The 25,900-nt window shown below is 39.2% G+C and overlaps 1 protein-coding gene across 3 annotated transcripts in view; it reads left to right on the plus strand.

Annotated features, from left to right (window-relative positions):
* Positions 1 to 25,900, plus strand: part of LOC107385433 (chemokine-like protein TAFA-1) — a 214,493-nt gene that overhangs the window by 184,741 nt on the left and 3,852 nt on the right. The window contains exons 4-6 of one of the 3 annotated variants that reach the window (XR_008566046.2): positions 16,844 to 16,968; positions 19,303 to 19,394; positions 20,627 to 21,844. Coding sequence is in view for 1 of the 3 variants with exons in the window: in XM_015959291.3 (XP_015814777.1) it covers positions 16,844 to 16,968 (125 nt within the window). In the remaining 2 variants the exon portion in view is untranslated. Of the gene's footprint in view, positions 1 to 16,843; positions 16,969 to 19,302; positions 19,395 to 20,626; positions 21,845 to 25,900 lie in introns of those variants that run through there. The other 2 variants (XR_008566044.2, XM_015959291.3) reach the window with 2 other exon arrangements.

A 25,900-nucleotide genomic window follows, 5' to 3' on the forward strand; every position in this document is an offset into this window, starting at 1 on the left:
ATGGCAAAAAGGCATTCAGCTGTGAAGACGTGCAGTGCTGTGCTCCCGGACATCATAGGAGATAGACACAAGATGATCCAGTTCAGCTGTTGAACACCTGAACAGGGAGCACATTGCAGATCACATCGCTGAAGGCATTTCAGGCTGATGGAAATGAATAACTAATGAATAGTCAGGAAAGCTTCAGGCTAGTGCACCTGAATTACCTCTGCTAGTGAGTAAAAAAAAAAAAAACCAAGGAGGGGGTAAATGACAGGAAGTCACTCGTCTGCTGAGACAGAGCATAGATGGCCCTTCACTCGTCCGAGCTCATTTATCACTCCTCAGTCTGGATCCTTTCACCTTCACCCCCAGCAAAGATCAAAGTTATTTCTCTGAGTGCCCTCTCACAAAGAAAGGACACCAAGATATCTTTATTAGCTGGTAAAGAGAGGAGGGGGCAGATGGGTTTGCTCAGTGGAAGCCAGAGCTGGCACTTCATCCCAGAATTAAAAATAGAACTTTTCCATCAAGTAACAAGAAAAAAAGGAACTTCAGACTTGCTGGATTTTGTACCTGAATGTAACCAGATCCTTAGATTACTGAATAGGTTTCTTAGAGAGATACGAATCATTTAACAACAAAGAATCTCACTCAATACAATATGTCTACCTTTTGTGCACTTTCAAGTAAAATGAGAGGACTTATCATCAGGAGGAAAATCACATTCAACAAGCTAGAAGGGAAAAAGAAGTGCTGCCACATTCCTCCAGTGTGAGAGGATCTAATTATCCATTATCATCAGTGCTATTATTATTCAATTAATGCACTGCAGCTGCTGCTTTTCATTGAGAAATGAAGGTTTCAGCTTTCTACTGCAATTCTGCTTTCTGCTCAATGAGGAAAAGTAAAAAAAAACTTGATCAATGCAGTAAGCAAAACTATTTACAGAGGTGGACAAAATTGTAGGTACCCTTTGGTCAATGAAAGAAAAAACACACTGGTCACGTTGAATTTGATACAAGTAATAAAAATAATTATATTAAATTGAATCAATAGAAATCAGACATTGCTTTTCAACCATGCTTCGACTGAATTATTAAAAAAATAAACATATAGAACAGGTTCAGCAGTCCAGATTGGGCCAGATAGGTAATCAAACACAAAAGTTGTGTAATACGCAGATTTGCAGTTTCTTCACTAGTTAAAAGCACACGTAATTTTCTGTTAAACCACAATCACAGACCATTTTGGATACATGCAGCCATCTTTCCCCTTGCTTGTAATTGTGTGAACTTTTTAAATCATGTGCTTTGTTTTATTTTTCCTGTGATTTTGTGACCTCATGGAACTGGCTTTGTGGAACACTTTCCTTCCCGTTTTACGTCCTACACGCTCCCAGTTGGAAGGGAGCTCAAGTGTAAAATGCCTCTATTACATTTGACAATGCTTTCCTGGTGGAAAATACGCATGGGGATAGGAACACAGATGTGGCTGAGCACATGGGTGGGTCCACTAAAGCGACACGAGGAAGTCTGTCTGTGTTTAGTAAACAAAAGCGGGCATGAGCAGCGTTGCTTTTGGGGACTCTAGCATGGTCTTTTCACTGAGCAGTGATGCTGCTGTGGGCTTCTTTCCCATCCAAGAGCGCTCACACCAGATGCCGTGCCCTCGCACTGCCTTGGATCAGAAAATGTGACATAAAAAGTTTGAGAAAATACTGCACATCAATCTTTGTAAGAGTTAGATGCTGCTGTTGTGTCCTTGGGCAAGACACTTAACCCGCCTTGCCTGCTGGTGGTGGTCAGAGGGACCGGTGGTGTCTGTACTCAGCAGTCATTCTTATGTCAGTGTGCCCCAGGGCAGCTATGGCTATAATGTAGCTCATCACCACCATGGCTGCTTGCAGTGTGTGAATGTGTGTGTGCGTGTGCATGGGTGGATGACTGATTGCGTTGTGAAGCGCCTTGGGGGGTTGTAGAACCCTGAGAATTTGCTATACAAATGCAGGCCATTTACATAGTAACATCTGTTTCAAGTGTGTAGGCTGAACAAACATCATCATGTTATTGGTTAAATTACCCTTATAAACCAAAAGGTTTTACAAATAGAAATGACTAATCCCTCAGCATTACTGCTGTTATTGAGCACCATGGTCCCTTTGGACTGGTGTTAACTTGACCTATTAATCATTTTTACTTCTTTTAGTCGAACGTTTTGTCCCTAGTTGGATAATTTAGTTGTGCTTGAAAGTAAATAAGGCTTTTTGTTATTTGTTTAACACCCACTAAGAGCTAAAAGTCACAGAAAATCATTACATGGTTATTTGTTAGCAGAAGTGCCCGGTGTTCTTAACACAGAGCTAATGTAAATTATATAGACACGGAAGATGTGTGTGTGTGTGTGTGTGTGTGTGTGTGTGTGTGTGTGTGTGTGTGTGTGTGTGTGTGTGTGTGTGTGTGTGTGTGTGTGTTATGATGGAGATAAAGGATGGGTGGGGTCATTTTTTTGTCCAAGAAAGCTGCACGTGAAAGTTGTTTTGTCAGCCTAGCCCCAAGGACCGGGTCGGCACTCTGTGAGGAATTACAGATTACAGAGGTGATCTGTCCCCTCAGCAGGAGCAGCCTGGCCCAGATGGAGCTCTCTCCATGAGTCCCACAGTTATTAATGTCCCTTCCAGATGAGGAACGACGGTGTGACCTAGCTCATCTTCCTGCCCCCAGAGGGACACCTGCTGCCACAGAATCATACACAGGTTACATATCCATTAAAAATATTACACAGTCTATTTATAGTCGACATACTGATGCAACAAATCAAAAGCAGATCTTCAGAGGTCATTTGGTGTGGACACATATGGAGCCCAGAGGAACGAACACTCCTTAATCTTTAATAAATGTTCAGAAACAGACTTTTTTCTTGATGTGCTTTATTACTGGCCATTAGCATCAAACTGGAAACTCAAAGCAGAGTGAATATCAGACTCACTGTCAAGTATTTACTGGCTAGTAAAGATGGGCTACCATTTATTTTTCATATTTCTTGTGCTCTCTTTTTGGCCGGTTATTAATATTCATGGCAATGACGACAGCTCCCTATATGGGGTGTCATACTCAGTGGGGTGCAGCTGTCAGATTATCCTCATAGTGGGAATTGATTATTAGTTCTGACAAGGAAAATTAAGTCCCAGTTCTGTCAGGATCAACCAGGCTCCAAGTGAAGAAAATCATTTTCTACAAGTAAAATCTTCATATCTCTCTCTACCCTCACCGGACCAGTAACACACTCTCGGATTAGGCGCTCATCACTGCACCACTATCTTTATCCCATAGTATTAGACATGTAAGCCCTTTGCCAGAGTATGGACATTCACACACATGCATTCATTGTCTAAACGCTTGCAAATATCTGCTTTGTGTCATTGAGTAGCTGGTGTACCGGTAAACTCTTTCTACAAGAGAGACCCGGCTACTTGCAGCTGGTCACTGATGGGGAATGGACCCTTCTGTTTGACTACAGGCACATATAGCTGAGCATGACAGGTTTTGATGGTACATTTGAGACATATCCACAGTGAGGGAACGGAAAGGAGGGGGTCATCTGTCAGGCTGGTGGTTCAGCCTTCTCTTTGCTTAGTATTTTTCTTGTTTTTGTTCCTGGTTTATTTCAGTGTTGTGGTTTGATTTGTTCTTTGTAGTGGTTACGCTTTTGCTGGCATTTTTAAATGAATTAATTTCCGCTGGATAATTTGAGTTTTGCATTTGTTCTATCTTTTCTTGTTTGAAATGAGGCAGAAAACAACTTTTGGAAGAGCAGGTTGGTTTTTAGTCACAGTTTTTCCACTACTTTTACTGGTTACCTGTGACCAGAGGTGGACAGGCAATCTGCTCTAGGGTCGGTGGGCACGCTCTAGGCCATTGTTCAGCGCATTTGGTAAGGTGTTGCTATGTGCAGTGGATGGTACTATAGTGTCTTGTTTATAAGTGATGGTTGGATGGAGAAAGAAATTAAGCAACAAATCTGAGCTTATTTTTCACAACTGAGGATGCAGCTGCTGTCTGTTGGAGTAATGACCAAAATAGAAAGCTCTAGCTTTATTGGAAGTTTGGATGATGACCAAAAGAACATGATTCTAAATAAAAGTAACTAAAATTGGTCTCAGTGGAGTAGCCAGACTAACCCCAAAATTCCACTATCTCCGCTCCGCTCCGCTCCGCTCCGCTCCGGCACGAACGCCGCAGCAAAAACGGTCCCATTGTAGTCAGTCAGAGCTGTTCCACTACTGCGGCCGTGCGGCGCAGTGTGCCACCCGCCGTTCCGCCATCCGGCAAAAATAGGATCGATTCTATTTTTGCCGGATGCCAGAGCACCTCCGCAGTCAATGGACAGAATTCACAACCGCCCAACAGGAAAGGGAGCAAGCACAACTTCCGTTATTTCTCAATAAATCGATAAACAAAAAGCATTTTTTTTTGTTTCATGTGCACAGGTTTAACAACTTTTAACAATTATCAATGGTGGTTGAACTTTAAATGCGCAAAAATAATCCATAAATACAGTTTCTACTATCAAAATACTCACCCTTTGTTGATCCAAACACTGCTGATCTCTCAACACAAATGATGGGCAGATTAAACAGTTCATTTTGATGCTTCTCCCACACAATGGGTGTTTGGATCTAACTTCCACATTTATTGCTCGGACTGTATCGCAAGATCTCGAAAATCCTGCGCATGCCTGTTTGCGCACCTCAGGTCTCCGCACCAGGGCGGAGCCGTTGTAGAGCAGTTATAGTATAATTTGAGTTCAGAAGCGAGCGGCAGCAGAAAGCGGGGGCGGAGATAGTGGAATGGTGGGGTAAGTCTCACCCCTTCTTTCCACTGCACGTGAAAAAAGCGCAAAATGGCTCCAAAACACACTATGCACCAATTAGTTGCCATTCATCTCCACCGGCAGCACAGTGTAACTTTTTTTGGGACATGCCCCAGAAGTCTGTTTTTTACGTTATGCTTCCAAAACATGTCAAACTCCGCAGTTTAGATCACAACACAAAAGCAGTGTACAACATCTGAAAACATTCAAAATAAAAGTCACATGCAGGTAAGCATGAGTCATTATCTGTTAAAAATCCCGTAGCCGAAGTAAACGGAACAGAAAATAAACCAGACCTTTTTGGATACATGCAGCTGTCTTTCTCGCTTTTTATATTGTGGACTTCTGAAATCACGAGTGGTGTTGCAAATCTCTCGTGATTTTGTGAACTCGTGATCAGCTGTGTGAAACGCTTTTGCTCCCGTTTCACGTCAAAATTGCTCTTGGTTGGGAATGAGCTCATAAGTGAAACACAGCTATTACATTTTGTGTTACTTTTCCCAGCCAGTGGAAAGAAGGGGTTAGAAACAAAGAGTTGATTGGAATACATCTCTCGGTTGCCTCCTTCTGCAGGTCTTTTGATCTTGTCCTGCTGACAGGAGACCCTGGTATAAGACACATCCAAGGGAATTTATAACATCTGGACTGGAAATGAAACACTTTAGGTATATTCCATTCAAAAAGTGAAACTTGTACATCAGATTCATTCATTACAAACTAACTGATTTATTTCAAATAATTATTTCTTTAATAGTGATGATTATAACTGACAACTAATGAAAATATCAAATTTAGTATCTCAGAATATTAGAATAACAATTAAGACCAATGCAAATAAGCATTTTTAGAAATGTTGGCCAACTGAAAAGTATAAACATGTACTGCACTCAGTATTTAGTTGGGGCTACTTTGGCCTGGATTACTACAGCAATGCGGCATGGCCTGGAGTCCATCAGTCTGTGGTACTGCTCAGGGGTTATGAGAGCCCATGTTGCTCAGATAACGGCCTTCAGCTTTGCCTTCAGACTCTTGGACCTAACGTTGACTTGACACTTGATGTTCACTTGACGTTGACGTTGGACCACTCAGCAGCAGTTTTTTGTCTTTAGCCCAGGCAAGATGCTTTTGATGCTGTCTCTTGTTCAAGAATGGCTTGACACAAGGAATGCGACAGCTAAAACCCATGTCTTCCACACATCTGTGTGTGGTGGTTATTGAAGCGCTGACTCCAGCTACAGTCCACTCTTTGTGAGTCTCCCCCTCATTTTTGATTGGATTTTGTTTCACAATCCTCTCCAGAGTGCTATTATCTTATTGTTATCCTTCATCTCTCCATTACTTTATATGTCTTGTCCTCCTTGTGCACGATGCCAATGGTCGCCATGATTGTGTAGCCTACAGAACTAGACTGAGAGACCATTTAAAGGCTTTTGCAGGTGTTTTGAGTTAATTAGCTCTTAATATCCGGCACTGGAGGACTACAGACACTTCTGCTTTTGCGCCCTTATGTTTTTTTTCCCAAGGCTCTTTGTCCTGTCTGCCCACAGAGCGCTTCTCTGCATTTCTTCTGAAAAACCCTATTTTTTAGAATGGATTTAATTAATTGGTCATTCAATGCGATTGACAAGATTTTTTTCTGCGATGAGAACGGAGGAGGGGGCTCCCACTTGCCCGCAAGGGACACACGCAGCGGGATATATGCTCGATTTCTGGAGGGATTGGAAGATCGTATGCCTCTCCCAGTTGTCCATTGTGGATGTCGAAGACGTGTGGATATTTGGCCTGATGATCACTGGATTTCTTCTGATTGGAGTGGGAGGATATCTGGTTTTCTGGAATTTTGGGAAGACGGGAGCGATTGGAGGGCGACCCGCACCCACGGAAAGCACCGTCCGTGTGGAGACCTCACAGACTGGGACGTTACTCGAGGTGAATTGTAAGCTGGACAATGTTCTAGCTGCGATACCGGTATTAGTGCACAAAATGGATGTCATCTCGGAGAGGGTCACTGGACGGTGTGGAGATGTTTAAAACCTGAATTGGCTTCACTGGAGGACTTGAATGATCAGTTACAGACTTCAATGCAGAGAGGAAAATTATCTCTGCCTGACCCAAACAAAGTCTTGTTATCCGAATCTAACGCCATGGCAGCCTTGTGAATGCCAACAACAAACCCCCACGAAGGAATGCAGACAGATGCTGTGAAAACCCGACCTACCCGGATTGGTGGACTTCAGCCTGGCGAGGTCATCAACCTGCAGGTGTCAATGTGCTCTGCGCTCCTCCCAAGATCTCTCTCCCACCTGTGGCTACAGTGGCTGAGCGCCATAGGGCTGCTCTCGCTGGGGAAACAGGATCCCAGCCCATCCCCCCCCCCGCCTTCCTCTCAGTGTCTCATGTTGTGAATTGTCAATGTTCGTGCTTATATGTTCGAGGCGTTTTTTTTTTTTTTTTTTTTTTTTTTTTTGCATAGTAAAGCTACGCCCTGCCTGGAGTAACTCTGGTATGCCTTTTTCCCCTCCCCCAATTTATCCTCATGTGATCCCCTTTTCATCGAATTAACGGTAGCGCGACTCTTGTTGCGAATGACAACAGTACCAATTCTTCTGTACTGAAACAATTGCCCCTCGGGGATGATTAAAGTTTTTTTGAATTGAATTGAATTGAATTGAATTAGATTAGAGTGTGACACCAGGGATCTTCAACATTGAAACTTTCAAAATATTCCAATATTCGGAGGGACTTAATTTCGGATTCATAATTATCACATTTAAAGAAATAAACATGTGAACTATATTAATCTTTTTTTAAACAAATGAATCTAACATATAAGTTTAACTTTTTGAATGAAATTACTGAAATAAATCTACTTTGCTGTGATATTCTAATTTTATGACCAGCATATGTAGGTTTGTCTTGGGTTTGTCCAAACTTCTACTCATTTCTCACCTGAGATCCATCTGCCCCATCAGCACAACTCACTCAGCAATCAGCCTTCAAACTGTGAAATAGCCTGTTGTTTCTAGTCTTCTTAGTCAGATTGCCCTGTTCCTAACATTGTTCAGTTGTGCCTTTTCTTTTTTTTGGGGGGGGGGGGGGGGGTGTCATGCTTGTCTTGTTTTCTGTCATTGGTAGTTTGTAAGTTATTAAGAAACCATTCACTTTTACACTATGTGATTTGGGTGCTTGAGAAACACACATATTGTTATAAGCTGTCGGACCTGAAACAATGCCGCATTTCTTGTCCCACCTCTCAAGTCTTGATAAGAAGAAAACAATCGCATTTATAAGAAAGCACATTTTCTCTGGCCCCGTGACTTCCAGGATTTTGCTCACCAGGCCCCTTATAATTAGTTCATATTTGTTTTTATAACAACCTTCCAGATTGCACTGAATAAATCAGAGGTTATGCATAAAAAGCTCCTTTGTGACATTTCCAAGAATTAATGTGAATTTTTAAAAAAGCGTACACTGAAAATAATCTCCCATGGAGCCATTTTTAAAGTCACCAAAAATTCAGAAATTCAGGAAAGTTGGATGATTTTGAAGCCAAACAATATTTTCTGAATAGCTAATCAAAACTCAAATCTCCCTTTTCCTTTTATTGTCCTGAGTCCAAAAAAACAATGCAGAATAAAGTCTATCTAAATTTGACTGCTGGTTCAGGGGGGATAAGTCTCAATCCTCCTATAATTATATGCTCGTTTCATTTTCTCAGCGCTCCCTTGAACCTTCTTCTACTTTTGCTGATTACATGCATTTATCTGCCTTAGTGTTTTTACGATGGGAACAGTTTTCTTTTAAAATCTGTGTAATGTGAATTTTTGTTTAAAGTGACCTGAGTGTTACATCTTTTACACAGTTTGCACCAAGGTGGTGGTCCAGAGATCAGTGGACTCAGTGGTCTCCTTTAAAAAGCAGCTGACACCTCATCTGTTTATGTTTATGTTTATGTATTTAGCAGACGCTTTTGTCCAAAGCGACTTACAAGTGATCATAGGCATATTGCCCTTAAGGCTAACAACAACAATAACAACAACAACAACAACTTGACAACAAACATGGAGAGGAGGGAACAAGGAGAGCACAGTAGAGAGGGGGGAGTTTAGGCTGGCTTTTGCATGACCTTCATCACCACCCTCTGTCTTATTCATTTTCTCTTTCCCTTTCCTCACATTTTTAATAACATATTTTTATTTTTCTTATTTTTATTAATATTTTCTTTTATTTGCTTTTTTTATTTTGTTCTTGTGAAGTGTTTGGGGATTTTTATCTTGAGAGGCACAATATAAAAGACAATTTGTTTTGCTGCTAGTTGTTTTTGGATAACACAACACTTTTAGATCACCCATGATGAGCAACCATTCATAAAATCTGTGTGCCATATATTATTATTTTTTATCATTTATTGTTACTAATAATTCAATTGGAATATTTCAAAACAGTTGCAGTGTTGACAGTCAACTCAGAATTATAAGTGGAAAACATTGAAATCACCAAAGATACCAAACAATTTGCAGAATAAACAAATGGTAAATAAAAAGTAAATAACTGAAGACTAAAATTGCTGAAAACTTGTTTCCGGAATAAAATTAAAATATTAGTCTCTGTTATCAGTATACACAGAATTAATCTATTTTCTAGATCAAGGTCAAATCATTTTGAGAAATTTTTAACAATCAAAATTTTGAGGTAAAATAAAATATTTTGAGAAAAAAGTTTAAATAGAATTTCCAGGAAAGAAAGGTTACAAAAAATAATGTGCACCAGAATTTGTGTCAGGACCTCAAAACATCCTTTAAACCCCTTCCCAATATCCATTGCTGTTTAGGCTGCAGTAATTTTTTTTATTATTATTTTTATTATATATATATATATATATATATATATATATATATATATATATATATATATATATATATATATTTTATTTTTTTTTTTTTTTTTTTTTTTTTTTTTACTGGGAAAAAAACGTACCAAATGTTCCTTTAGCCTCAAAAGTTTTTCCCCTCAATGTTCCAACTTTTATCTTGAAGCCGGAAAAAACAAACAAAAAAAAAATTATAATTTTCTTTTATTTCTGTGTCCCACACTGATTCAAACCGTTGCCATTAAAGTAGCTCCACTGTTTGTTTTTACATGTAGTGTTTTCTTGTCCATAACTTGACCAAACATGATTTAAAGGACCTGTCAAAATAAAAAAAACACAATACCTGACATCGTTGGAAAGCCCTCATTTTGATGTGATTTAAAGTCCGACGGGCGCCGTGCACCCTCACAGAGTTAAAAAGCATTAACTATTCATTGAGCACACAGCCACGCTTTCACATCTCGGCACAGATGCAGATCAATTCTCTTTCTCATTAGTCAAAATGTTCAGACATTCTGCTACCTGGCAGGAACGTGTCCGCCAGCTCAATCCATCACTAAACCTGCTCACTGGTGATCTGACAGATGCACTTGTAAAAAAAAGCCCATCTCTTCATGTTTTTCAATCAATTCAAGTCCCACTCCTACCTGTTTGTCCATCAAAGCTAAAAAAAAAAAAAAGACCTGCCTGCTACATGGACAAAATCTTGAATTGAACCTCCTTTTACTTGTTTGCTGATTATTTTGAACCTGGCTGTTATTTTTGACAGCTGACAGCAGTTACATTAACGTGAGGGTTGTGTTAATTAGCCTCACTGTCTTAAATAACCCATCTTAAGTAGAAGGATCCTAAAACTAATTAACAGTGCAGAGAGGAATCAAATGTGAGGACCCTTCCCCATTGAAGAGTGACAAAGGAAAACTAAAGTTTGCTGATTTTGAAATAAAGGTTGTGCTCTCTGTGCTGATGGTTGCAGTGGGAGTAGTTAAGTAAAAATACTGTTGGAGGTCAGTGGTCACCAGAGAGTGATGCATGGATCCCAGCCCAGAGATGGCACTTCGCCAGCGGTCAAGGTGAAAGCCAAATGTCCTGGTCCTTGAGTAGCCTTGGATACAATATCTCAGAGATCCGGTCAGCCTCAACTGTCTGTTATTTTTTACTCATTAATGTCAGAAACGACGTTCCATAGCCGGTGCGTTGTCAAGTTATCTCACATGGACCTGACATTATCTACATTAGAACAATCTACCTATAAGTAAGGTTCAGATTTCATGAATAGCCTAAAATGAATCAGTCACTGCTCATTAAAATTTTACTTTTATTTCTGGACATTAATACGTCAGGAAAGGAATTAGAAATGTGGTAAAGGGGCTGAACAGAGCACGTCAGCTGGTCTGGGCTTTGCTCTGCTCAAGTTCATAATGATGTCTTTAATTTGATTTAATGTTGCAAATAACTCTCTCTTTGAACTCTTCAGTGTGTAAAAAAAAGGGCATACTATTGTTGTGAAACGTTTGGAAAAAGTCCTAGGCATTAAATATCACTGAGCTAGGCTCACTTTTCATTACGGGAGTTTGCACACAATCTGTATGTTGTGATAAAGTGTAGGAAGAGCTGAACTTACACTGACACTAGGGGGTTCTAAAAGCAAGCCAAAACTGCCTAGTTCCCTTTTTAATAAGACTAGTTGATAGCATTGCTAATAGGCTTTTTGTCTATGCCTTGCTGTTTAGAAATTAAAGAAAAATCATTGGTAGGTAAATCATTTTCCCCAGCTACCACTGATGCTAATTTACACTGGGTGGGCACATTGCATACTGTGGTGACTATTTTATGAAGTTCATTCAAAAGAAACAGACAAATTTAAAACAATGTAGGAAACTCAGCATAAACCAATTCCTATGTTTTACTCAACTGTGTGCCATGGCTCTAGTACCAACACCTCTCTTTTACTTTTTCTTTGTAAATCAGAATAACTCACAGACTCATTCTCGCCACTACATCCTGATTAATCCAATTTTCACAGCTTTTAATGTGACAGTTGTCATTAAAATGATGGAAATTGCACTTAAAAATCAAGCACGGTCACTCACAAGATGGTGTACACAAGACAGTGCAGGGGGGGACAACACAAAAACATGAATGAATGAATGAATGAATGAATGAATGAATGAATGAACGAATGAACGAATTAATTAATTAATAGAGAGCTTATGGACAAGTAACAGTGAAGCAACCAAAAAGCAAACTGTATGATCTCATGATAAAATGAAGGTTTTCTTTTGGCCTGAGAACTGAGGTTAAAAACTAACCACAAAAAAATCAATGAGCAACAAATCCAAAAACTCAAGCAGTTCAGTGACCACAGCAAAACATCAGGACTCAAAAATGTTATAAACAAAAGCAAACCTAAAATGCAATACATAGTCACAATGATGAACAACAAAACTCACAGCACTGTGACACAACAATCAAGCATTCACAATTGTAAATGTCTACAAATGTAAGTTTACACTGCTTTCTTTTTCTAATTCTGGCACTAGTATCTTTGGCATTGTATAAAATGTTCCCTCTTTTTGAAAATATCTTCATCTGTCACTCTAAAATCTGCCTACAAGTTCTGACTGGCTTGGACAAATGGTTTGTGCAAAACATGGGGTGAACTAAACATTTACCCGCATTCCTGTAGATACTAACAATGATCAGCATCCACATGGGCAGCTAAGTCTCTCATATGCACAGGTGGAGGGACAAGCCATGATGACAAGCCAGTTCTATAAAGAAATTTATAGAGTGTGTCTGATACAAGCAGAGAAATCAGCAGTTTTGCATGGGACTCCTGTAAATCCATTGCTCCTTTGGCCAAGTTTTCACTGCCATTCAAACTCTTTAATTTCAGCTGACTATGAAAATCTCCACTTACTTTTGGGCTGAATCCTTTTCTATACTTACCTTAACTGCTGCCTCACTTCTACATTTTGCATGTTCACACCAATCTCAAGCCATTTGTGTTGCAGGGAGGGTTTGTGGGTGTAAAGCTAGCTGGCTTTTGAAAGGTAGATTTTAAAGGGCACATTTTCAAGCAATATTTCAGGACTCATTTGATCCAAATCACATTTATTATTTCTAGCAAGAAATATTTTAAAGATTAGACAGCTAGTGATAACTTAAGGCTGCAACCTTACTGTGGTGGATGGGTTTGAGTGTCCCAACGGTCCTAGGAGCTAAGTTGTCTGAGGCCTCTGGTACAGCGAGCTAAGGCAAACAGATGTTAAGTGAGGGATCAGGCAAAGCACAGCCCAAAGACCTCTCATGAGGAGTAACATAAATGGAAGCAGTCTTCACTCCATACACTCCTTACAATTTCTAATCAAGGACTGTAAACAAATGATCATATTACAAGTTTCCTGATTAAACCAGACTAGAGTTTTTCTGGTATATTTATCTTTAAAATAAAAGAAGGAAAGACCAAAATGTGTTTGTAGGGAACAGCCAAGGAAGATTAAAATTACAATTACAAATTAAAATTGCAATTCATACCAGTCAATATCGGCTCATCTGCGCCAACCCAGACCACTCCACCTCCACTCAATGGAACCATGATATACAGGGTGAAAAGTAAAAAAAAAAAACTACATGTGTGTGTTTTTAATGACAGGCTCACTAAAGTGCCATATACACCAACATTGTTTCATTCCAATGAAAATGTATGCCAATATCAACAGTCTAATTGAAATACTGGCTTCATGTGAAAGCTACAGAAATGTAACACTGCCTAAATGCTAATTTATCATTTTGAAAGCAAAAATAAAGCTAAACTATTTTTTCTGGCTCTTCATGAATATGATCACTATACAATTTAATAAATGATTATACTCAGAGCATATCGTTTCATGCATAACCTTTTGTCTGTGACGCTCAGTACGTAGAATTCAACCTTATGCAAAGCAGAGTTGTTTAATCTCCCGCCTCATTTTCGTGTCTTTCCTGCATCATTTTTCCTCTTTCAGTTTGAAGGAAATTATTTTGTTTTGCAGGCAGCACTGAACCATTTTTCACTTTCAAATGAGCTCAGCATTTACATTGTTGAGAATAAATCCTTTGCAGTTCAGGGTATGATGAAAAATAGCTTCTTAGTCCCCACTTACTCTGTGGAGCTGAAGAACGAGGACGGGCAGAGTCACAGTGGCTCAGAACATCATCATCATTCAGCAGAACTGATTAAACAACTTCTCAGGCCCACAGTTGTAATTTGTCACGTAACAAGGACTTTTTTTATTGTGGTGGTTTCACTGAAGACACATCTCATTAGAAACTTGGTTAAACATTTAAAAGCATATTTGTACTAAGGATTAGGGCCTGTGGACAAAAATCACACTAGGTTAGATGATGGGGTGAGCCATTAGTTGGGTTTACGGCTGGTTGGGGAAAGCTCTAATTGTGTCATTCATTCTCTTTGGAGCTCGTGGAAAGTAAAGCAAAGTGACACAACACATCAGGTTCACTGAACATCAGAAGGGTGTAGCAGGGGTCCGGACTGTTAGTTCCAACTGAACAACAGGAGATGCTGTGCTGCAATATATACAGCTGTCTTTCTTCGTGTTGCTTACAATTTATTAATGGTTGGTCTGTAACCATGGCAACACACACTAGAATTTATTTTTCCAAACGTTTCACGTAAGATTTCGGGACAGGAACTGACAATGTGGTAGTTTTAACTCCTTTCATTTGTCAATAATTTGACTATTACACATATTTTTCTCAAACGATTAACAGGAGAGATGCTCAGTTTCAGTTTTCGATAAAATACAAGTAAACAAACAAGTTGCTGCAAAAAAATACAAAAAAAAAGTCTGCTTTGGAAGAAGGCAGATTGCAAGGTGAAAGATGGCTTTGAACGCCTCCTGCTTGCTGTCGGAAGGCTCGACTGAAGTGGTGTGAAAAGCAAAAACTTTCTTCAAACATCACAGCTGATAGGTAGAAAAGGGGCCTACTTAGATTTAAGCCTTGGTTTATTTCACAACGTTTCAACTGTGTCCCTGTCCTACCAGCACTTACGAATTTAAACTAAATGTAAAACTTACTGAAATGTGGTCAACAATCTCTCAATGTGATGCTTCTTCTTGCAGAAAATTACAGCCCGAAATCCTGAATGATCTAAAATTCCAACATGAATAACTTTGAGCTAAGATAAATGCCTACATTTGGATGTAGAGGTGCTAAAAGAAGTGTAAAGATAATCAGCTGAAATGTTATGGTTTCTATATGTGGTTCAAGAAAAAAACTCTTATTTTCACAATTTGTATGTTTCTGCATTGTTTTACACAGCAGATTTAACAGATTAAAAGGACACTTTGCTTCCAATTTTGAAAAATATATTTTGAGCTATAACTGAAACTATGGAAGCTTGGATGTGCACCATTTACACTTTGATGCGACTTAACAGAAAACAAAAATGGGTAAAATGTATTTTTGGTCATTTTGTATACATTCTATTATATACTGTACATCTACCAAAAGTTAAAGCAATGTATTTCCAATATATTGATGTCTACCTAGCACATGCTTTACCTAATGCAGCCAGGTCCAGAAACAGACACAAACTAACACAATCATGAACAGAAACATGTAGGAATACTCCACATGTCATGTTTTGACTCCCTGGTGTATGACTTACAAATATATTTTAAAATGATATCTTCTTGTAATATGATATCTTAACAAGAACTAAGATAACCGAGCACATCACTCTGATTCTTAAATCTCAACACTGGTTACCAGTAATAAATGATGACCCACACTTGTATAGCGCCTCTCAGAGTAAGGACTCCAAAGCACTTTACACTACAGTGTAACATTCATCCATTCACACACTCATTCACAAACTGATGGTGATGAGCTACATTGTAGCTGCAGCTGCCCTGGGGCGCACTGACAGAGGCGTTACAAACTACAGAATCAATTTAAAAGTACTAGTTTCAAAATCACTCAATTGAATGGGGCCAGAATACATGTAAGATCCCCTTCCTGTAAATAATTTATGCCCAGCAGGTCACTGAGATCCTTAGTGAACAGTCAGCTGGTAAAAACCCTCAGGTCAGAACCAAACTGTGTGAAGCAGCTTTTAGCTTCAATGCTGCACACAGATAGAATCAGCTTCCATATGACCTCAAATGTGTCTCAACTCTAGTAACTTTTAAATCAAAATAGGAAACGTTCATGTATTCATCAGCCTTTGAATGATTGTCTCTTATACTGCACCGTCTGCACTGTAACTACTCACCCTTTAACATTTTATTATTATTATTATTAATGTGTGTGATTTAATTTTGCAGTCATATTGATTGTAATGTCTGTGCTATTCTTGCTAATGGAAAGCACATTGAATTCCCCCTGTGTATGAAAGGTGCTATATAAATAAAGCTGCCTTGCATTCTATCACATCGCAATGAAGTTTGTAAAAGGACCTGTTTTAGGGAAAAAAATAAGGGGAAAATGGAAGGAAATATGTCATTAGTAAACAAAGTTTCTAGGAACGCAACATGTGGTTTATGTTTCAAGTATAAAAAGGCAGTCACCTGATTTTTTTTCAGTACTTTGTGGTGTAATTTTTTCTGTTTCTGAGAAACACACACACACACACACACACGCACACACACTAAAGAAACTCATCCAGAGTCACAAAATGAAAAAAGGGGGAGGGCGGGAGATCCTAATGAGAAAATTGTAACATATTTGTTTTTGTCAAATGGCTGGAAGAAGAATTATGTGGATGTTAATGAGAAGCAATTAGTTTTGATTAAAAATTAGATCAGTCCCTTATTTGCAATGTAGTTTTATCAAAACAAAATAGTGATTAATTTCTGTTGGTTTTATACATTATTGTCTACAGTAAAATTACAGTTGCAGCATCTGCTCGGAGGGCCAAAACCGCTCGTTTAAAGAGACGGATCCACAAAAATGTAAAAACTTCATGTTTGGCTTGTAGACTGTGGGGAGACATTGCATAGAAATGCTGAAGATCATGTCACAAATACATGTTTTGTACTAAATCCACACACATATGGATGTGTCGGCGTAATAGACTCATGCTTTTTTTGGATTTTTGCTCCCTTCCTGCAGCATCCATCGTAATTGGGAAGTGGTGGTGTGAGATGGAACCATGTCTGGAGGGAGAGGAGTGTAAGACTCTGCCCGACAATTCTGGATGGATGTGCTCCTCTGGGAACAAGATAAAGACAACAAGGGTGAGAGCACACACACTTTAACAAGAACAAGTCTTTCTTCACTCACAAATGTACTCATACTCTGATGACAAAAAAAAAAAACATCTGTAAACTCATGTACCATGGCACACCGACCTTCCAAAATAAAATAATTCTCTGCAATCGAACATGTTCATTGGGTTTGAAACAAGAACACTGATGAAGCTTATTTGCATACTTAACTGAAATATTTTGCTCAGTTTGTCACTTTCCAACTACTGTTCACAGATCAATCAGTAAGGCAGGCACATGCCATCTGAATAACAAGATGGATTCTGTTCTGTGTTAAATATCCTGTCCCAGGGAAAAATAAACAAACGGAAAAAAACTAGGTGGTAGGCAAACAGGTGGTCTATGCCTCAGGCCACAGTCATCTCAGAGATAAAGTTAACAACCAGGCTGCATGTCTGCTGCCTTTCAGCTGTCTAAAATTAGTCCAATTGCAAACCGCAAAGACAGTCACGGGATTTAAGTCCACGAAGTTGGCCGTCCAACACTCTGTGATCGGTTGATCACCTGATTTGCATTCACTGAAATGGACCCATCCTTCCTCTTCTTCTTGTGCCGCTGAGAGTGACTTTGAATACAAGCAAAGACTAATGGGATGGTGGGGGGGCAAGGAGCAGTCTGTGAAGGTTAGACTGCATGGGGTGTCCCAAGGTTGTCCTGTAGATATATAAGCCAGCGTATAGACACAGAGTGTGAAATGGGGTCCCTCACAGCCAACAACTGATTTGGAAATGCAGAAAGAAGTTGATTGAACAGGGTTTTGCCGACCTGTGAAGGTAAGACACAGCACACAGTTCACGCTAAAGAATGCATCTCTAATTTTAAGCTCAATCCTTTGCAGCATTTCAAAATATGTCTTGATTACTTTAGCACAAAAATAACTGAATTGCTGTATGGTTGATCATGTTTTGTTGTAGCAATGCTTCTTGGCAATAGATCTTACACAGTTGGAAAGCTTGTTTTTATGCCACAGTAAGGTTCCAAAGTAAACTAGAATAGAATAGAATAGAATAGAATAGAATAGACATTATTAATTCCACAGTGGGGAAATAGCATTGCAACAACACATACAGTTAGAGAAAAGGAAGAAGAAAAATGCATTAACAAAAGTACCGGTAAACACACAAGGCAGTAAGCTATTATTGTAACCCTCAACCAATTAAAAACAACGAACTAAAGGAAACTTGGGTTTCCATAACTATGCAGCATAAGGGACACAGGAATACTAATGTTTATTTGTTTATACTAACCCTAACCCTTGCACAAGTATTGATCACATACTGAATATTGCAACTTGAGCATTGTTATGAGGTACACACAGGAGAAACTCACTAAATCAGCTCTAGATTCTCCAGAAGCCATATTCTTCCAGCTGGATTCAAGGGTGAAAGTTTAAAGAACGTGCATAGAACCCTATGCTGATTCCAGCATCAATATGGTAACTTCCTCTTGTGGAGGCAAAATCAGCAGAGATGTGATTCAGCAAGCATTGGCCATCCTGTAGCCCATGAGAACACTCCACCCTTCAGTTTGGGATTTTACAAGACTATATATGATAATAAGTAAATAAATACATATACGTACTTGTGGGATCAGTTGGGGTGTGCTGTTTGTGCCAGCAACCAACTCAACCACATTGGCTGGCTTGCATCAGATATTGATTGAAAAACAAATTACACTGCAGTGTGTGTGACCAAACCGGGGACCATCATGAAGAAAAGGTGCCAGGTTGTGGATTTGTATGGCTCTTTTCTATGATTCCATAAGCATCTAACACACAAATGTGGAAAAATGAACCATTTCCCCAGTGGAATAAGCTATACTGCCAAAAATCATATCAAACACAATTTTGGCAACACTTTAAGGGTTCCTTTATTACTGTTAGTGCATTATAACAACTGTTCATAATTATTACTATTGAGTAATGTATTACTAAGCAGGTCACCCCATACCCCTTCCATACTTTTTCCCTAACCTGAAGGACACAATATTTTACATCAGGGATGTTAATAAAGGGATCCTTTGTTTATTAATGTTTAGTAATGCACTAAATAACGTTAATAAATTGCTCCTTATTATAAAGTGTTACCACAATTGTTTTATTTTTGTGCTAAGTTCACCATCAGTTGAATTCACATTTTCATTCTATTTTAGATTGGAAATTTCTGCACAGAAAAGGAGAAATGAAACACAGTAAAGTGGCTTTGGTGCAAAATCTGAGGGGAAGAGGGCCAAACAGTCATGCCTGAGGCTGCTATTCAACCCAATACACACGTGTCCTTTTTTTTCTTGACCCTCTCTTTGCAGAACACCCAGCCATACTCCCCTTTTTAGCTTCCGGAAGCAAAATGCAGAAGATGTGTCAACAGAAATTGAGCTGCATTCTTGCTTCTGTAAAGGTTAGTCTTTTTCTTAAGCTCTTCTTTATTTTTCTTTTTTTTACCCGTCTTTCTCACACACATTGCTGTATGAATGTCAGGTGGTAGGAGTGGGACCGACTTATGTTCAACGACTCGCTATTAACCTAAATACTCACTGAGAAATAATCAAGTGTGTGTTTACATGCTGTGCATGATTAGGCAGGCGTGACACATATACTGATCACACCGCCATTCACAGTAAATATTTATTATCCAGCACAGTCAGCGCATGCATAAATAATTGGTGCGTTTCTGCAATTTTTGCAGATGCGGTAGCTTATATATCAGAAGATGTTTAGCATCCTGATGGGTTGGTGTGCGCATATCATAGCAGCACCCATCGGAATACAGTCAGACCTCGTTGCAGAACCTCTCTGAGTGGGATCAGTGTGTAACAGCGACATTGTCCTTTCATGTCCTCCTTTGTTCCATGTCCTGTTTTTTGCTATCAGCTTCTCTGTAGTTCTGATTACAGCGCCTTGCACTGGACTACCAATCCCATTAGGGACTAATCTGTGACACACTCGCTCCTCTTTCTGTGTGTGTGTGTGTGTGTGTGTGTGTGTGTGTGTGTGTGTGTGTGTGTGTGTGTGTGTGTGTGTGTGTGTGTGTGTGTGTGTGTGTGTGTGTGTGTGTGTGTGTGTGTGTGTTTACAAGTGTAAACGTGCATGTGTTTCATGTGTTTGCACAGTGCCTGCGTTTGCGTGAGAACAAGTGAGGTTTGAGGGCAGACCCCTTCCCGCTCCGCTGTGTTGCATCTTATCAGAGGCCACTTGATATCCTTATTCCCCTCTGAGGGTCTTGTTGGAGCAGCATTCAGCACACAGCATAGCCCACAGCCTACATGAAAGGCCTTTTTTATCCTGCACTCTGCTCTCTTTTTAATCAACATTCTTCATTCACCTGCCTCTCAGATCAAATTGCTGCATTTGTATGTGTTACTTCCAGAAGCCTGGAGAAACCACTGCATTGCACTTTTTTTCATTTTTTCTTCTGCTTTAATGTTTCATTATTTGCAGCCATGTTCTTTTTTCACTTGCTGGTTTGTATTTTTGCTCTGAAAAACTGTTGGTGACACACAATAAGGGAAGCATAGCCACATATACACATACATAATTTGCATTTCTCATTAAAATTGGCATGAAAAACAAGAAGCCGAGCAACTCCAATAGATGACACCCGTGTTTCTCCTTTTTTCTTATGTCTTTCAGAGAGGGAACCCTTCAATGCCTGTTCTGTATCAGCAGACAAGGCAGGCCCTTTTGTTTGTGGAAGTCACAGTGAGCGCAGTGAGCTCGGGAGCCCCTTCCAAAAACATTCGCCCACCATAGATCTGCATTACCCGCTCCACTGGCTAAAATAAATCAATCTATTTTTGCCACAAACATTTATACATCCTAAAGAAGACAAGCGAAATGAAAACAGCTTGTTATTCTCCCACTTTTTGACTTAGTGACAGAAATATGTTCTTGTGCAAGACTGAATATTAATATTTTGGAACCATTTGGCACAAGAGGCAACCAGAAATTCACCTACAGCACACAAGCTGTTTGAGCTGAATAAAGAAACGCCACCCCTGAAAACTGTTCAGATTAGCAAGCACAAAGTATCAAACTTGAGTGGATCAGTCTTACCTCACCATTGCCTCTTTTATTCCCAGTGATTTCCTTGTTGTTTGGAAATCCACGTTTTGTTTTGTTTTTAAAAAAAGCTGCAGAGGGCACTTTTTTAAAGCTAAGTAACACACAGTCTGCGAGCAAAACTAACTTGCCTGCAGAAGCAACTCCATCAGATAATGAGACATTATTCTGAAGGTGATCAACTACAAATAACCATTTCGTGCACATTCATCCGGGAATGATCTGTTCGACTGCTGCTTGAATACGGTCCTGTGGAAACGTCTCTGCGCCTTCATATTATTTTCTGTTTTGTCACAGATGAATGTTTCATGAAACACATTCCAATATTAGACAAAGATAACCTCTGGAAATGCAGAGAAATGTTTCCAAATGATGATCTCATTCATCAAGGGAAGAACGACTATTCAAACCAACCTGGCCCTAAACGACAAAGCCATTGCCCCTAAACATAATGTGGGCCTACTCTCATAACTTCTATGAGTTTGCTGTGGTCTCTAGTAAGTGAGTAATGTGGTCTCTGAATGCCTTGTGAGTCATTGTCTTTAGGTCTTTAGAAAAAAAGCACTGGCACTCCTGTTTTAGGAAGTAAAATTTAGAGGAGTGAGGGATGGAAAACAGCTTTGGATTTGGAGTCTTATTTATATTCATGATGTCCGAACAGCTCACCTCTGATTCGCAAACAGCAACGTGGCTCTTCTGCTTCCTCCATTCACTCTTCTTCCATGGGGAAAACATACAATGTTGATGTCTTAGCTCCTCAAATAACTCAAGTGTGAACATGTTCTGCCAAGTTGGGGAGTTGCTAATGCTAATGGTTAGCTTCTCTCAGATGCAGAAGTGCTCTGCTCTTTCTTGGATGCTAAATTCCCTTGTCTAGTTCTACTCAAACCTTACTGGCAGAACCGAATACTTTGCTCTGGGCCAAACAAGATCACACATATGTAGTGTCCCTCAAGGCTCTCTTCTGGACCCCAATTTATTCTCACATCATTAGCAGACATGGCATATCCGTCCACTGTTATGCTGATGATACTCAGCTCTACCTCAAGACACCAACCAGCTTCTCTGCTCCTGTGTGCACAAGAAATACCTGTCTGGAGGACATAGAGGCGTGGATGAAGCTCAACTTTCTTCAGTTAAACAGCTCTAAGACAGAAGCAATTCTAGTTGGCACACTTCATAAACTCCACTTTTCCACCATAACCAGCATCACTTTCTCTGGCCAAAACATACCCCTTTCCACAACTGTCACCAACGTGGGTGTCAAAATGGATTCACAACTCACCTTTGATATCCACATCAGACGCTTGTGTAAGACATCCTTTTATCATCATTGGAACATTGGCAAACTATGAACAGTGCTAAGCCTGGCAGATGCAGAGAAGCTTGTCAACGCCTTTATCTCTTCCAGAATGGACTACTGTAATGCAATCCTATTTGGGATCCCTGAAAAAAGCATTCAGAGACTACAAAACATCCAGAACAGAACTGCTAGGATCCTAATGAGGGTGCACAAGTATGAGCATATCACCCTCATTCTGAAAGCTCTTCATTGGCTCCTAGTTTCATTCAGAATTTAATTCAACGTTTCTCTGCTCTCTTATCCGTGCATTCATGGTCATACTCCCTTCTATTTCAAAGGACCTCCTCACATTCCCAACAAATCAAATTCTTTGATCTGCAACAACAAATACAATCTAAATCCTCAGAAGTAAGCTTCGCAGCATGGGTGATCCAGCCTTTTCAACTGCTGGTCCGAGGATATGGAATACCCTACCCATTAATCAATTTCCCTCTGGGATTAATACAGTATTTTTGAATTGAATTGAATCCATCTGACAGCCCCATAAACTGTAGATGCTATTAAATGGAATCTTAAGACGTATCTTTTTAGGAAAGCCTTTTGCTAAGTACATTATATATACTTTGTAGCTCTTTGAGATTGCTAAAATACAAAGTACGTAACACGTACAATTTTGTTTTATTATTATTATTTTTATTATTATTATTATTGTTGTTGTTGTTGTTGTTATTATTATTATTATATTAATGATAATACTTTTAAAGAAAAATACTGCACTATTACAACACTACTGACCTGCGCATTTGCAGACTATATTCACTTTCTGACTGCATCTCAAAGTGACCAATAGGATTTCATAAGAACAAGTATTGTACGTTTCTCAGTGAATATCCTCTTTAATACCTTATTTTAACCCTGTTTGTTGCAACATCTACACTCAAGAATTTGTGATAACTGGTGAAGGAAATGTATTCTGTTGCTTTTAGTGTAATAGTTTTAAAACAGCCTGTCCAAGTTCAAGGCATGACATTCTACAGGACTCTTTGATGAGAGCAGTATTCATAAATTCAAGTCATCTAGAATCTGAAGGAGCCCCAGGCCATCACACTACCATCACCAAGTTTGACTGCATTGTACGATGTTTTGTGTTTTTTTTTTTGTCATCTTTTATTCTGAAATCCAGTTTTAATTTAACACAATGCTGACACATTAATTCCACAAATGCCTGGAAGACTGAGATGTTTAAAGGTGTGGTTTACTCATTAATTCAATAGATCACTCATAAAAAAAACTAAAACGCTATGATGCTCCTTTTCTAAGATGCTGAAGTTTGCTCGTACAGAGGTGAGCTGAAAACAGCAGAATTGCACATTATTATTATTATTATTATTATTATTATTATTATTATTATTATTATTATTATTATTATTATTATTGTTATTATTATTATTATTATTATTATTATTAATTATATGAACACACCTCACTTCTGATTCGCTAACAAAACACGTTCAGCCATTTTGCAAAATATCCGCTCTCATTCCTTGTTGCAAAAAAAAAAAAAAAGAAAGAAAGAAAGCCTTCCTGTGGGTGAGCATGAGCCAAGATGGGCAAGGCCATGGATGCAAATTCACAGTGTGGCATAAATATGTGAGGATTTTCAAATCCTGGCATTGTCTATTTTGTCAGAAGCTAATGCAGGAGATAGGTGTATAACTCTGTTTTCATATTCAGCCTGTATGGAAAAACTCAATGACGAATTAAATTAAGAAAATAAAATGTTTTTTAGTCAACTACACCTTTATGGTAAATTTGAGAAAAGATGGGTTCTGTTTGGTCAGCAGATTTTCCAATGGTCTTGCAGTAATGTGGTTAAACACAGTTAATTCCTATTTTCAGTCAATTAACATTTCACGTTGAGCCAGGTTGGTTTGGATAGTAATATAATTTCCATTAGAAAACAGCATTTTGTATTCACTCAGGTTATCTTTCTCTATTTTTTATTTATTTATTTTTTTGTTTGCTGATCTGAAAATATAAATGTGTCAAAAACCAAAACAGAAAAGTATCTGTAATGACACAAATACACTTTACTACACTAAATATTTCTCCTTCTCCGTCAGGCATTTGTGGCATTATGAGAAAGACTAGTAAATAAAATATTTTGAAAACATTGTTTTATTTTTTAACAATGTGGGACTAAAAGGACAAAATCAGTATTGAATCCTGTGCTTTATTTGTATAATTTTAGGTTATTTATACAAGTTTGAGAGAATGAGTTCACTCCAAGTGCTACTGATTAATTTATATTTATTTTTCATCTGTCAATGTCACATTAAATAAATCTTTATGTGTTTTGCTGTCTGGAGTCTTTTGTTTTCAGAGTTCTCTTTAAGATTGCTGTTTCCAGCTGGCATAACCTATTTGTTGAGCGATAAACAAGAAAATAGCAAAGCCAGGGTCTTTTTGCACTAAATTATTTTATTGCAACAATCGTCCTTGGACCCTGCTAACTGTAGCTGGGGTAAATTGCAGTTTAATGTAGTCAACAAATTAGAATGCAGATGGCTAATTTGCTAGCAAGAATAAACTGACAGGCAGGAAATCCTTGAGCAATCTACTGCTACCTGCGCCACTGTTCATTTGAAAAGGACACAAAAGAACCAGCGGCCACATTTTGTCACTCTTACACCTCTATGTAGGCTGATATTTCCATACCACCTCTGTCTTCCTGCTAACAAAGCCCTAGGGGATTGTGTGTGTGTGATACAGAGTGATCCTCCATGTGTAACCTGCCACTGCTCCCGGTCTGGCAGAGGTAATTTTGATATCTTGGCAGACGGTACAGATGATACAGATGCAAATTCTGGACAGATGAGCCAAGAGGATTACTGTGCTAAAGAAAACAGAAACTGTTTGCAACCAAAACACACTGGTAAAAATTATCAAGTAAAAACGTTAGTTCTATGCAGCTTTTTCCAGCAGCTAGGTGTGAAACCCTTAGTGATTTAGTACTTTAAGATACGTCTGCAGAAAACTCATATGACGGCTGACTTGTTAGGACCTGAATAATGCTACGCTACCCAGAATTAACTGGGGGTTTGGAAAATAAGAAAATAAAAGGGAAGAGGAAGACAACTAGTGGATTAAAGTTTAACCATCCCACTGTCCTAATGGGTGTGACCCCGCAAGAAAAGTTGACCATTGAGCAGGGTCGATGGTTCATCCCTTGGGTCCATGTGGCAGGGGTGAGGAGTGAGCACCACCTCACTCCTGCCACGTGGACCTCAAGGGATAAACCATCAATCCTGCTCAATGGTCAACTTTCCTGGCAGGGTCACCCATAAAGTCAGTGGGAGGGTTAAAAGTTTTATTCCCATCAAAAAAAGCTTTAACGCTCGCATGGAGTCTGCCTCTATCCTGGCAGCTACATGAGTAGTGGGGCCGCTGACATTTTATAGGCAGGTCTTAGGCCGGGACTACTTGTCGTCGTCACGACAACAGGGCAAGCAGACATGGAGGCAGCCATCTTGTCACTGGCA

This window comes from Nothobranchius furzeri, chromosome 3 (assembly GCF_043380555.1).
Source record: "Nothobranchius furzeri strain GRZ-AD chromosome 3, NfurGRZ-RIMD1, whole genome shotgun sequence".
NCBI lineage: Eukaryota > Metazoa > Chordata > Actinopteri > Cyprinodontiformes > Nothobranchiidae > Nothobranchius > Nothobranchius furzeri.